This window comes from Idiotropiscis lumnitzeri, chromosome 6 (genome assembly GCF_059441095.1).
Source record: "Idiotropiscis lumnitzeri isolate Australia: NSW breed Sydney's pygmy pipehorse chromosome 6, RoL_Ilum_1.0, whole genome shotgun sequence".
Lineage (NCBI taxonomy): Eukaryota > Metazoa > Chordata > Actinopteri > Syngnathiformes > Syngnathidae > Idiotropiscis > Idiotropiscis lumnitzeri.
The window spans coordinates 73,673-85,422 of NC_142396.1; the positions used below are offsets into that span (position 1 = coordinate 73,673).

The following is an 11,750-nucleotide window of genomic DNA, read 5'->3' on the forward strand; positions in this document are numbered from 1 at the left end:
TTCATACTTGAAATAATGACGCGATTTCAAATCGATGTCGCCGATTCAGTGAGACTCAACGATCGGTCGCTCGCTCTCTAGGACCCTTTACGAGCAAAAAATTTGGGACGTCTTGCCGCATAGTGTGACAATCTCCTACATCCTTCTTCCGTATGGACCAATAGGAAGTCAGTTCCCACCCACTTAAGACGAGGCGCACACATCCAAACAATGGAAAATTGTCAACTCATGCTCTGTTTGCTAGCTGCAAAGCTAGCCGCTGATGAGCAGATGTGACGTCATCAAACACTGCGACGTGACAGACAGCTACTTGTCCCGCCTCTGCGCCGGACAGGATGTTGACGATTGGGTGGCGTCCGCTTGGTCCAAGACGCGCAACGAGATTATCGCAACTGTCGTGAACCACAAAGAGTCGTGTCATTTACTTTCATACGTAAGCGTTCGTGCACGCTTTGGTGCTTTGGAAGGAAAGTAGCAGTGAGCAAGTTGAAGCGTCATGCAGCACGAAAGCATCTTCGGCTAAATGGCGGCGCTACCTGAGGAGAACATGCGCACGGCCAAGCCCTTCAGGTCCTTGTGCGGCAGCTTCGTGCAGTGCCGTGTTCTTCATCCTGACGGAGGGGGGGGGGGGTAACAGGACATGCATGTTAAAATAAATGCACAATAGAATTATCTGTTATCATTACAAATACTTTTGTGATAAAAATTTCAATATCGTTACTTTTATTTTCGATGCATCTTTCAAGCCGTGGAAATAAATTTTAAATCAATTTTCAATTAATCGTTACATTCCTACCGAGTGACACGGCACCTTAATTGAACTGCTGTCACGTGGCACATTGATAAATATACCGTAGCTACAAAGAATTTGACCCCAATGGTATACATTTAGGCTGAATAAAACGGGTCTGAGTGTTGACCCTTGAGGTTAATCAGATTCCAAACTTTCAAGTTTGCAACCTGTTCAACAGTATCTTTGATCAAACGTCTCAAACGCTGCCGTGAATCTCAATACGACGAGCATGACGACAGCGTCTTACGGGCCAGATTGTCGGTCGACGTTGGCCCCGCGTTGCAGTAGAAGCGGCAGGACGGCGTGATGCCCGTTGATGGTGGCGATTGCCGCTGCGGAACGGCCGCAGCCGCCGCGGCAGTCTGGGTCCGCCCCCTGCAGGACAAGGACGGATAGCCGTTGGTGGGCGGCGTGAGCTGGGGGAGGCGTCTGATTGGCCGACAGCCCTCACCTGATCCAGGAGCTGCTGGACGACACCCACGCGACCGCGACCGGTACCCGGGCCCAATTCCTGGAGCAGCTGGCATCACCAGAAATGAGAGAAAGCGGGAGTGGCCTGACACTAGCCAAACGCTAATACGAAAGGTGTGTTTGAGAATATGTACAAGTCTCACCATGTCACCACCGCTTGCTTTGCTTCCACCACCTGCCAGCACACAAAAATGAGAGCATTTGGTCCATGCTAACGTCACGCTGACATCAAATCGCTAACGAGATCACCGGCCTTGGCGCGTCTTCACCGCAGCCACCATCTCGTGCACGGCTTCACCGGCAACCTGACGGCAAAGAAAAGAAAAGCCAAGCATGCTGCAGCTTGCCGCGGAAGCAGCGTCACTCACTTTCTGTCGGACGTCCGCGGCGAAGCCGACCGTCAGGCTGACCTCTCGAGCGTCTTCTTGAAGTACAGCGGAGGTCATCTGAGGAGACAGGAAGTGATGACACACGCACTGGCGCGGCGCGGAGGATCACTGGGTCGTACCCGGCCGAGGCGAGGCTCTCCCAGCAGAGTCCTGAAGGGAGCGTCGTTCTGGGCAAAACTCCTCAGGTGAGCGCACACGTGATCCAGCTGTTTCCGCCAGTAACCTGATGGACACGCCATGACTTCATCAACCTCGTTAGCATGTGTGGGCGTGGCTTCAGTCTGACCTCTTCCCGGGCTGACGGCAGTGAGCGGCGGCTGGGGACGTCTGGACTCCCGCTGCGCCGTGGCCGAGGTGCGAAGTGGTCCTGACGTCAGCGCGTGACGCTGTGCGTCGGGGGGGCCGGCCTGCGGACGCGCACACGCGTTATCTCGGTGGCTGTCGGGATGCGCTTCCCCCTACAGGCCTGGAGGCGTTTCCACCGTCTTACGTGGGAAGTTGTTGAGGTGACATCCACGAAGAAGGGGGGGTGGGGGCTTGTCCCGCGGCTCGCTGCACGCTTGCACTACACGCGCAACAACAAACAAGAACGTCGTCGTTGTCGTTTGAAAGTTTTCGCCATCCTTTGTTTTGAATTGCTTTTCAAATGCACTAAACTTCATTCACAACACGTTTATTTTGTTCAGATGTATTTTTTCAAATGCTTCATTTTAGATTTTGACTTTTTATTCTCAATGATATAAAGTCGGTCAGTATTGCCTAATGGACGATCGTGGAGTTGCAATGATCGCGAATCATAAAGACACATTCTGGCATTTTTTTAAAAAATATATAGTTTCAATGAGTAGGCTTCAGTCCCTCATTACAACCGCAAGCCTTTAACTTGCCTTTTTCTGTGGCCGAGGCTGCCAAAGTGGGCAAAGACAAAAACATGCTTCCATGTTCACAAAAAAAAAAAAAGTGCTGGTGTTTAAATATTTTGCATGTGCCATCCGGAGACGATTATCTCGGTGTGGTCGCTTGTGACAAACGAAAAAAAACAACAACTTTGGCCTCCTTTTTGCAGCCCTCGCATGCTTTGCTTTCATTTCATTGGGAGGGGGGAAATCGGCAAACAACACAACACACACAAGCATATGCAAAGGTGAGTGGGATGTGAGGGAGGAAGATTGCAGTCCACCTGCAGAGGGCGACACCACCTACATTCTGCACATGTGCCATAATCGCGCAAGGGGGGGAGGAAGGTTGGCGGTGGCAAGATGGCCGCCCCAGGGGCTTAATTTCCCGCTACATCAAAGTTCATCTCGGAGACGGCCATTTTGAAAGAAGTGACATTGAAAAGTAGGAACGAATTCGGTGGCGATGCTCGATGTGTGTGCGTGTCCGCTTCCGCACACCTTTGTGCCACACCAGTCGCAGTAGCGAGCGTCGCCCCGGTTCAGACGTCGGCATGTGGCGCAGGACAAGTTTGTTTCATATGAGCACTCCTGGACACAAGGGGCGCTGTCCACTTTCAACGCTGTCTGCGATGCCGCAACCAAAAACACGCACGCACATCCAAATTTGAACACACGAACACACACATGCATCACTCGCCTACATTTTGTTGACATGCAACTTGTGTAGAGTGCGTCTTCAAGTCGGTGTGCGTGTGTTTTACCGCGCGTTGGCGGGTGTCACACGTCAAACCGTTTTAACAGGTCAGTTGTGTTTCGTCGTGCACAACACGCACAAAACTTGAGCCTGAACCACAACATCAATTAAGTACGAGCGTGTGTGTGCGTGTACATTAGTATGTGTTAAAGTGTACTTGTTTTTCTGTACGTACATTTGTCTGTGCACATGTTTGTGTGCGCGTGTACCTGCAGGTCGGGGTGGAGTCTGTGCTGTCTGGAGGCGCGGCCTCCGGAAGACACGTGAGTGTTGACTGGAACTTGGGTATGGCACCACACGCAACACGCTTGCTAACGTGTGGACACAAAGGCACCTGAGTATGACGTCTCATCATCTTCTGCCGGCGGGCGTTTGGCTGCAGTACCTGTCCTCCGTCTATAGGGGGCTTCGCGTGAGGTGGCGAAGGAGGCAGCAAAGTGCCGCACCTCATACAGTTGTCCCATGGACGCAGCGATAAACATTGCACGCACCTACACACACGCACACACACGCACGCCCACCCACGAGCGTGCGTATGTGTTGTACATATTATGCGTGGACATCAACTGTATCTAATCACCATTCCTGACGCGCACTTTGCCAAAACACACGTCTGATTGTGTGTTGTTTTGAAGAAAAATGACTGTAAAGAGATTATATTGAAGAATCAAAGACAGCTATTAGAACACATAGTAAATAATTAGGGACATTTTTGTAATGAATTAGTCATGTCATGTCATCATCCACACTGCTTATCGTCATGTGAGGGTGCTGGAGCCGATCCCAGCTGACTACGGGTGAAAGGCGCACCACATCCTGAACAGGTCGCCAGCCCGTCACAGGGCAAAGAGTGGGAACCGAACCCACGCTGCCCGCACACAAATCAGGCGGATATACCACTACACCATCAGTGACGCGATGAATTAGTAAAGAAAGTAGTATTCGAAGTATTAATCAAGAAAGACGCCAATGCGTCACACCAAGCAATACTTTACTAGTCAAGTTGTACACTGGATTTTGTAATTAGTTGTAAAAAAATGGAATCACTTCACTGCACTGGTATCCACGTCTGTATGTGAATGTATTTGGGTGCCAGAGACTCTCCGCACTTTGCTTTGCAGTTTTTCACTGCACTGCGCTGTAGCTCTGCATGATTGTAGAACAGAATATGAATGTTTGCATTGCAAAGGCTGCAGCCATCCAAATAGGAAAGTAGTACAGCAATTGGTGCTGGAAACAAGCTTGAAGAGATCCTTCTCAAACGCGAGACAAGCTTAGTATGTTGGGGAGGAAATGCGTTTAGCCTGGATTCTTGCATCCTACCTTGGGAAGCGCGCGTGCGTGCCTGGCGTGGCGCTCGGATGCCTTGGCACACCTGCGCTCTGACACACGGAAGGCACTTGCAAATAAAAGGCGGCAACTCATCACACGTTAGCACACGTTTGTTTGTTTACCTCCCAACTCGAGCGTGTGGAAATGCCGGCGGGCGGAGCCTCACAGGGACGCGATAGGCTGCCCGTCACCTTTGACCCTGACAACAAATAAGAACAAAAGAGCCTTTCGTAAGATGGGCGAGAAAGTGATGGTCACGCAGCCGAGAAACACTCCCGTTGTCGTGACGACGGGGCATCAATGTCATTGATCCAGCCCGGTTCTTCATAAACAATAATTCCCCCCCACTCTATCGCGCTTCACACGTGGCTTGGTGGTGTGAGTACGTGTCATTCCAGCGCTTACTCGATTTGTTCCACCCCCCCGTTTATTTTGGGTGTCATTCCGCTGTCCTACTAGATGGCACTAAATCATTTCCTCCAAATCTCATTAACAACTGTGTTCAGAATTGTCAGCAGACTGAGAGCTAGCCACTTAGCATTAGCGACGGCGTCCATTTCAGTTCGTTGCAGAAAAGCTTGTTGAAAATCTCAACCTTGAGGCCAACGTGAAGTCGCGACGTCATCATGCAAACCTTCGCCGTGACTCGCCTGCTGTAAGGCAACAACACAGGACGATTGAGTGATCGATTGAGTGATTGGTTGACCGATTGATTGATTACCTGTTGCAAAGGCTCTGCCTCCCGGACGATGAAGTCTTTGGTGACAGTGGCGCTCTCGCGGCCGTCGCTGCTGACAGGAAATGATGCGAGCTGTCAACTTTGGTTAAATGTTCTCGTTTTGGATGTTATTCAACTTGCAAGCCACTTTTGCTTTTGCTTATCCACATCAAATTTGGCAGGCCTGTTTATGATGAGCGCACCCACATAAAAATTGGAGAAGCCCACACCAAAAGTCACTAATTTGGTGCCCCTCCGAATTTTCTGAAACAATTCGACCCTTCACACCAATTTGAGCAACAGAAAATGTGCCTTGTCAACTATGTGTAGACCCACAAAAAAAACAAGTCTGAAGAAGGTCTATAAGAGACTGTAAGGTGAGTCTGATAAGTAGATGGAGGTGGTGCAAGTGAAGAGGAAGAGTCAAAGACGGAGCGCACACAAAGTAAAACAATTGGTCGTCTTCAAGCGACAGCGAGTGTGACGTCACGCTACCTGCTGGCGGCCGTCGCTCGGACGCACACTCGGCCAGCGGGAAGCAGCAGAGGCGAAAGGTAGCGTTGCCCGCCGCCGCCTCCTGCAGGTTTGGAGCCGTCCAACGTGTAGAAAAGAGCCGCGTCGCTTGTGTCTGCACGCACACGCGCGCACACACACGCGCACACACACACGTTAAGCCGGGACAGTGATATCATGACGGCAATAGAAAGTAATCGTTTCAGCCCCAGAGTCAACTTCAACATCTGCTGCAGACAAAACACACACACACATATATATATATATATATTTTTTTTTTTTTTTTGGGGGGGGGGCGTCTGCATAATTCCTTCATCACATACCCGACTGGATGCAAACAAGCGTGCTGGTGTCAATGTGCTTCTTTGTCGTGGCTTTGTTCCATTGCATGATGGCAAAAATGCGCGGCGCCGCCACTGCTCCCGCTGTCATGGTCGCGTCTGAGCTGTCAATCAAAACACGATGGTATGATGAGAAAGTCAAAAGTTTGCACAACAGTCCATGAAAATGGAAAAAAAAAGGTGCTGTAATCCAGTTCAATGATTCAAAGTTGTTTTTCTTTAAATGACCAAAATTTTCGCAAGTCAAGCTTGGGCTACTTGATCACTGACGTGTGTGTGTGTGTGTGAGGGGGTGGGTGTGTGTGTGGGGGGGTAGTGTGTGTGTGTTTGTCTGTCACCACAGCAACGGTTGCCATGCACACGTTTCTGGCATGCACGTGTGTATCCATGACGGACTCTGGCGGCTGAAGCCAGTGAGCAGCCTTGTCACGTTGCCAACTTGTGTTGGCTTTTGGCTGAAAATAAAATTAATTTATTTATTTATTTTTTTATTATAATTTTTATGCCAGGAATGATGCAAGATACTGAATAAGAATAATTTACTTATTACTTACTCACTTACTACACTTACTACTTTTTGCGGCTTTTTTTCTTGCAAAGACCAAAGTTATTTTAATGAACCAAAACCGCATTTTAAGCGGTTAATTGGGACGGCACCTCCACGAAAAGTGAAAAACCACAGTCGAGGTTGACTTTTTGTGATCATTATTATTTTTATTTTTTATTTTGGGGGGCACAAATGTAACTTTAAAAACGTAAACGTTCAATTAAATAGCAAACTGCAGGCTGTGAGAAGAATTTGATTACAAACCCGCAAGGGGACGATGACAATGGAACGTCAGCTAATAACGTGAGTCAAGTTTTAATGCTTAGCCTAAAATTAGTTTCAGTTCAACTTTCAAAGTTGGCAACTTGGCAATCAGGGCATCCCATGCAGCTTTATTTATGTAGGATGCATACATGCATCGAACTTAAGAAGCAGTATCATGCACCGCATTTATTGTAATTCAAAGTCTGTCGACTGATAAAGTCTACCAAATGTTTTTAGATAATATGTTGGTTGTTTTTTTTTGGTTGTTTTTTTTTACTATAGAATAGTAAAAATATAGTAAAAGAATTGTGGTTTTTTAATATTGCACACAAGTAAAACACCAAATTCTTTAAAAAAAACAATACCAAAACTAGATGTTTTTAAAACAACTCAAACTAATGTAACCCAAAAGTGCTGCAGAAGGCCTCTGTGCATTTCTAAGGTTTGCGTTGCATTGTTGTGGGTGCGTCGTGGAGCGGAAAGAAACACCTGGGGCGTCATCGTGGTTGTGGCTGAGACGGTTGTGCTTCCATCCCCTTTTCCCAATAAAATAGAAATAAATACAAGATTGCCACAAGATGGACGACTCCACACAGATGCAGGCAACATTACCACGTGCAAATTTGTATTGTATGTCCCAACATGGGCAAAAAATACAGAAATGCTTCACTACTTAAATAACAAAACGGTGAAGTGACAACAGCCTGTGGCAGCCTGGCACTAATAAAAATTAATAAAGCCGCAATGAAAACTAACTACATTTTAAAAACGGAAACAGAATAAAAACTATCAAAAATTTAAATGACGTAAAAAGGCCATTTCGCTGAGCGATTGGCAACGTATGATGGCCGCCAGTGGCTTCACTTTTCATTACGGCGAGGCGGTGGCGTTGCACGCTGGTGGCCGCGCGAATAGAGGAGCCGTCGTCTTCGATAGAACAACAAAAATCTCATATTGGAAAACAATATGATATCCACGTAGTCCAGATGATCATGTGATCTTGTTATTCGGTCTGAAAATGTTACAAATGGCGCAGTTGCGATCAGGCAACGTTTTGGTCGTCCCCTTATCCGTGTTGCATTTGAGGACCCCGTTCAGCGGTGTGTGTTTTGCGGCTTTTGTTAGCCGCGACCATATTTTGTCGGATAACAACATAAACAATTATTCATGCATAATAATGATAACCGGCGGCGGCAAGGAGGCTCAAGATGTGTTTTGTCATTCGGCAATCGGTATAGTTTCGATCAGGCATATTTTGGTCGTCCATCGGGCATATTTTGGTCGTCCATGCGTCTGTGTTGGCTTTTAAGGACCCCGGTCAGATTGTAGCATGGTGGCTAGCTGCTAACCGGCTAAAGCGACAACAACGTGTACAAAGGGTCATCGGCGATTATTCAAGTATCCAAAAGTTATTCCGAGTGGCGAAGAGTCTGTTCAAAATGTCCGAAGTGAAAGTGAAGAAGGAATCGAACATTTGTGAACCCGCCGAAGTCGAAAACAGGTCAGACACTTTGTTGTCTTCAACACAACTTTCACTTCTTTTTACGTTTCGCAGTCTAAACATTTCACCATCAAGTTATGCGCTTGACATGTTTCGTGATGATTCCGAATGCGAGTCATCCCCACTCGCGAATGACGCGATTAATGCGTTTGGTCACGTGACTTTGTTTTCTGCCTGACACGAACCGGTTGATATCAGCTCTGCTAGACATTGTCCAACTGGGAAGTTGTCGAAAGTGATGCAATGTCACGAGCAACTTCGATCCCTGCACAATTCAACCTTCTCTTGCTGCCTGTGTGTGAAAACGAGCAGGAATAAAACAGTTTCTAACACACAATAGTTGCAGCCGACTGTTGGAATAATTAATGAATCTGTCATAGGAATGAATTCATGGTTCACATTTAATTATGGCCAGAAAAGCACTTTTTAAAAAAAACAAAACTTCCATCCCTTCATTCCAAAATGTGTAATCTCGATCGCAGCAAAAAGAGCGTCTGTTTGCGAGGCATACATCCCTTAACTTGTTGTTTTTTCAGGATCAAGGCGCTGTGTCAGCAGTTTCCTCACGGTATCACGGACCAGGTGATCCAGAACGACATGCCGCACCTGGATGCCAAGCAGAGGGCCGCCTCCATCAACAAACTGCTCTCGCTGGTCCGTGGCGGCCTCGCCGTATCTTGCCTGACCTCTGCCTGACCCCTGCTTAACCTCTGCCTGACCTGTGCGCCAGGGTTTTCTGGATCTGCTCCAGAACAGCAACGGGCTCCTCTACAGGCTGAAGGACACGCAGACTGCCAGGTAACACGCATTCGCAACACGCGCATTGACCGTGTCACGTGACCCGCCGTGCGTGTGTGACGTCAGCAAGATGAAAGGTTCCGACAACCAGGAGAAGCTCGTCTACCAGATCATCGAAGATGCCGCAAACAAAGGTGGGGCTTTGTCTGAGTTGGGAGTGTGCGCGTGGGTGCGCATGTGACTTTGCGGGTGTGCGCGTGCGCAGGCATCTGGAGCCGAGACATCCGCTTCAAGAGCAACCTCCCTCTGACCGAGATCAACAAGATCCTCAAGAACCTCGAGAGCAAAAAACTCATCAAAGCTGTCAAGTCGGTGGCGGTGAGTCGGGCTGCGACCTGCGTCGCCATGGCAACACGTTGCTGCCTCCAGATGGCAAACGTTGTGTAACATTGCGGCCGATCGCTTTTCAAAGTGAGGTGACCGACGGCAACCTGTATCGCCTTTATGCGTGCGTGTGCGTGCGTGCAGGCCTCCAAGAAGAAAGTGTACATGCTGTACAACGTGCAGCCTGACCGCTCGGTGACAGGCGGCGCCTGGTACAGCGACCAGGACTTTGAGTCGGAGTTTGTGGAGGTTTTGAACCAGCAGTGCTTCAAGTTTCTGCACAGCAAGGTAACATCGCTTGCGGGGGCGGCGAAGCTCCAAGCCGGCGGCGCTCGCCAAGTCGTAGAAATCAAAGTGGCAGGAGAGGCGCCATTTTTGTCACCCGGCTTCATTGACAAGCGACCGATCTGTTTTTGGAGGACGTGCGGTCGGCTGTGATTGGAGATGGATGACATCATCACGCCATCAATCAAGATGGAGGCCAACGTAGCGCAGAAAGTGGAGCGACTCCCGTCGTACGATTTGTCTTGACTTGACGAGTCATCTTATTCGTATGGCCGCCTTCTTTGGGAAAAGCGGAATTTCGTTGGTTCACGCCAACCTGGCAACCGGCAGCGTCGCTCGTTAGATTTACAATTGGTGGAATATTTTGCCCGTGACGTTGCCAAAACATGCGCGGAATCCAGTCGACGGCGTCTCAATTTGTTTGTCATTTCAAAAGTTCAAAACTTCCACTTTAGCTAGTTTGGGAGCTGGAAAAAAAAAAGGGAGGGTGGGATGCGTTTTGAAAACTGTCTGAAGCGTTCGTTTTGATGGCACCCCGATCCCCAAAACTCCGCCGCAGCTGAATTGCGCTTCGCGTGGGTGGAAAAGAACATCCATTTTGGCGGGAACTGAAACAAAATGATGATGATGACGTACCCTTTGCTTTCTACGGCTTTGGCGCTACCGTCGTGATTATCGGAAGGGACGGGCTTAATTAGCCTCTAACGCTCGCGTGGCGTGGTGCCGCTCAGGCGGAGTCGGCGCAGGACAGCAAGCAGAGTCCCATCCTGCAGAGGAATAGTTCCTTCGCCACCTCGCACGAAGTCTGGAAGTACATCAGCGAGCTGGGCATCAGCAAGGTAGCCCCGCCCCCTCGGGCCAACCCAAACATCCCCTCTCTTAACCTCTGACCTTACTCTCGGCCAGGTGGAGCTGTCCATGGACGACACGGAGACCATCCTGGACACGCTGGTGTACGACGGCAAGGTGGAGTTGAACGTGATGGCGGCCAAGGAGGGAACGCTGGGCAGCGTGGATGGACGCATCAAGCTGTACCGCGCTGTCAATGCCGCCGTGGCGCCCACCGGCCTTGTCAAGACGCCCTGTGGGCTCTGCCCGGTAACGTTACGCAACGCTCTCAGCCCTGCCGCCAGGAGAGAAAATGTCCTTTGCTCATTGCCTGTCAGGGTCGCAAAGCACTGCTTTTGTCTAAATGAAGCTCCTCAACTCATTTGGACACGCTTTTGAAAAATGACATCGTTCAGGTCAGATATAAAGTCGGCCACACGATGGAAAGCGCTGGTGTCTTCCGAGTAGGACAGTCGCTTGCCGCGGCAAAACCGGAAGACGGATACGAGCCAAACGACTCGACCTTTGAACCCGAACCTCATCTTCCGCTTTGCTTGCCTGACGTTGGCAGCACAAAAAGTTCTTGTGGTGTTCCCTTTGGTGGAAGCCAGAGGGCGCCAGTGCCTAAAGTGACGAATTGAAGGGGCTTCAGTTTGGCTCAACTGCTTGCAATGTATTTTGACTGCAGGTTTTGCCAGCTAGCGCCGAATGTTCCGTTTAGTTTTTTTGTTTCGGCAGGTTTTCGACGACTGCCGCGAAGGCGGCGAGATCTCGCCGTCCAACTGCGTCTACTTGGACCAATGGCTCGATTTCTGACAGCACGCGACCGTGACCACGTTTTTTCAGTTGCCCACCCTCGTCCGACCCTGTCAATAAAGTCCAAAAACTCAAAATCTTGTTTCACGATACTTTTGACGTGCACAGAACGTTGCGCAACAGTTACATAGCCATGGGTAAAAAAAAAAGTGGAATGATGATGATGATTGTATGAAT

At 49.2% G+C, this 11,750-nt stretch overlaps 2 protein-coding genes across 3 annotated transcripts; one reads left to right on the forward strand and one right to left on the reverse strand.

The window, feature by feature from the left end:
• Positions 1–13: 13 nt before the first annotated feature.
• On the reverse strand, positions 14–6,398 carry LOC148334315 (double zinc ribbon and ankyrin repeat-containing protein 1-like). The gene is made up of 17 exons (XM_088297955.1): positions 6,193–6,398; positions 5,852–5,984; positions 5,360–5,426; positions 5,234–5,291; positions 4,761–4,837; positions 4,630–4,688; positions 3,692–3,797; positions 3,516–3,586; positions 3,051–3,249; positions 2,144–2,218; positions 1,940–2,060; positions 1,773–1,876; positions 1,518–1,710; positions 1,408–1,439; positions 1,245–1,313; positions 1,041–1,168; positions 14–611 (listed from the first exon to the last, which is right to left on the reverse strand). The coding sequence occupies exons 1-17, from the start codon at positions 6,299–6,301 to the stop codon at positions 533–535; spliced, it is 1,680 nt and encodes a 559-aa protein (XP_088154081.1). The 5' UTR covers positions 6,302–6,398; the 3' UTR covers positions 14–532.
• Positions 6,399–8,101: 1,703 nt separating this feature from the next.
• On the forward strand, positions 8,102–11,650 carry LOC148334316 (DNA-directed RNA polymerase III subunit RPC6-like). Of its 2 annotated transcripts, XM_088297925.1 has the most exons (9): positions 8,104–8,522; positions 9,059–9,176; positions 9,253–9,320; positions 9,387–9,454; positions 9,526–9,638; positions 9,789–9,932; positions 10,661–10,768; positions 10,836–11,027; positions 11,496–11,650. In XM_088297925.1, the coding sequence occupies exons 1-9, from the start codon at positions 8,461–8,463 to the stop codon at positions 11,571–11,573; spliced, it is 951 nt and encodes a 316-aa protein (XP_088154051.1). In that variant the 5' UTR covers positions 8,104–8,460; the 3' UTR covers positions 11,574–11,650. The 2 variants fall into 2 exon arrangements, with proteins under 2 accessions (XP_088154050.1, XP_088154051.1); XM_088297924.1 differs by having other exon boundaries at positions 8,102–8,522; positions 10,836–11,650.
• The last annotated feature ends 100 nt before the right edge of the window (positions 11,651–11,750 follow it).

Bases quoted from the DNA above. Each gene is read 5' to 3' on its own strand.
- LOC148334316 (XM_088297924.1), top strand. From the start codon at position 8,461: ATGTCCGAAGTGAAAGTGAAGAAGGAATCGAACATTTGTGAACCCGCC. The intron at 9,177-9,252 runs GTCCGTGGCGGC...CCTGTGCGCCAG, and splicing joins TCAACAAACTGCTCTCGCTG to GGTTTTCTGGATCTGCTCCA. The intron at 9,933-10,660 runs GTAACATCGCTT...GGTGCCGCTCAG, and splicing joins TCAAGTTTCTGCACAGCAAG to GCGGAGTCGGCGCAGGACAG.
- LOC148334315 (XM_088297955.1), bottom strand. From the start codon at position 6,301: ATGACAGCGGGAGCAGTGGCGGCGCCGCGCATTTTTGCCATCATGCAA. The intron at 2,061-2,143 runs GTAAGACGGTGG...GCGCGTCCGCAG, and splicing joins TCACCTCAACAACTTCCCAC to GCCGGCCCCCCCGACGCACA. The intron at 1,440-1,517 runs GCCGGTGATCTC...GTGTGCTGGCAG, and splicing joins TGCGGTGAAGACGCGCCAAG to GTGGTGGAAGCAAAGCAAGC.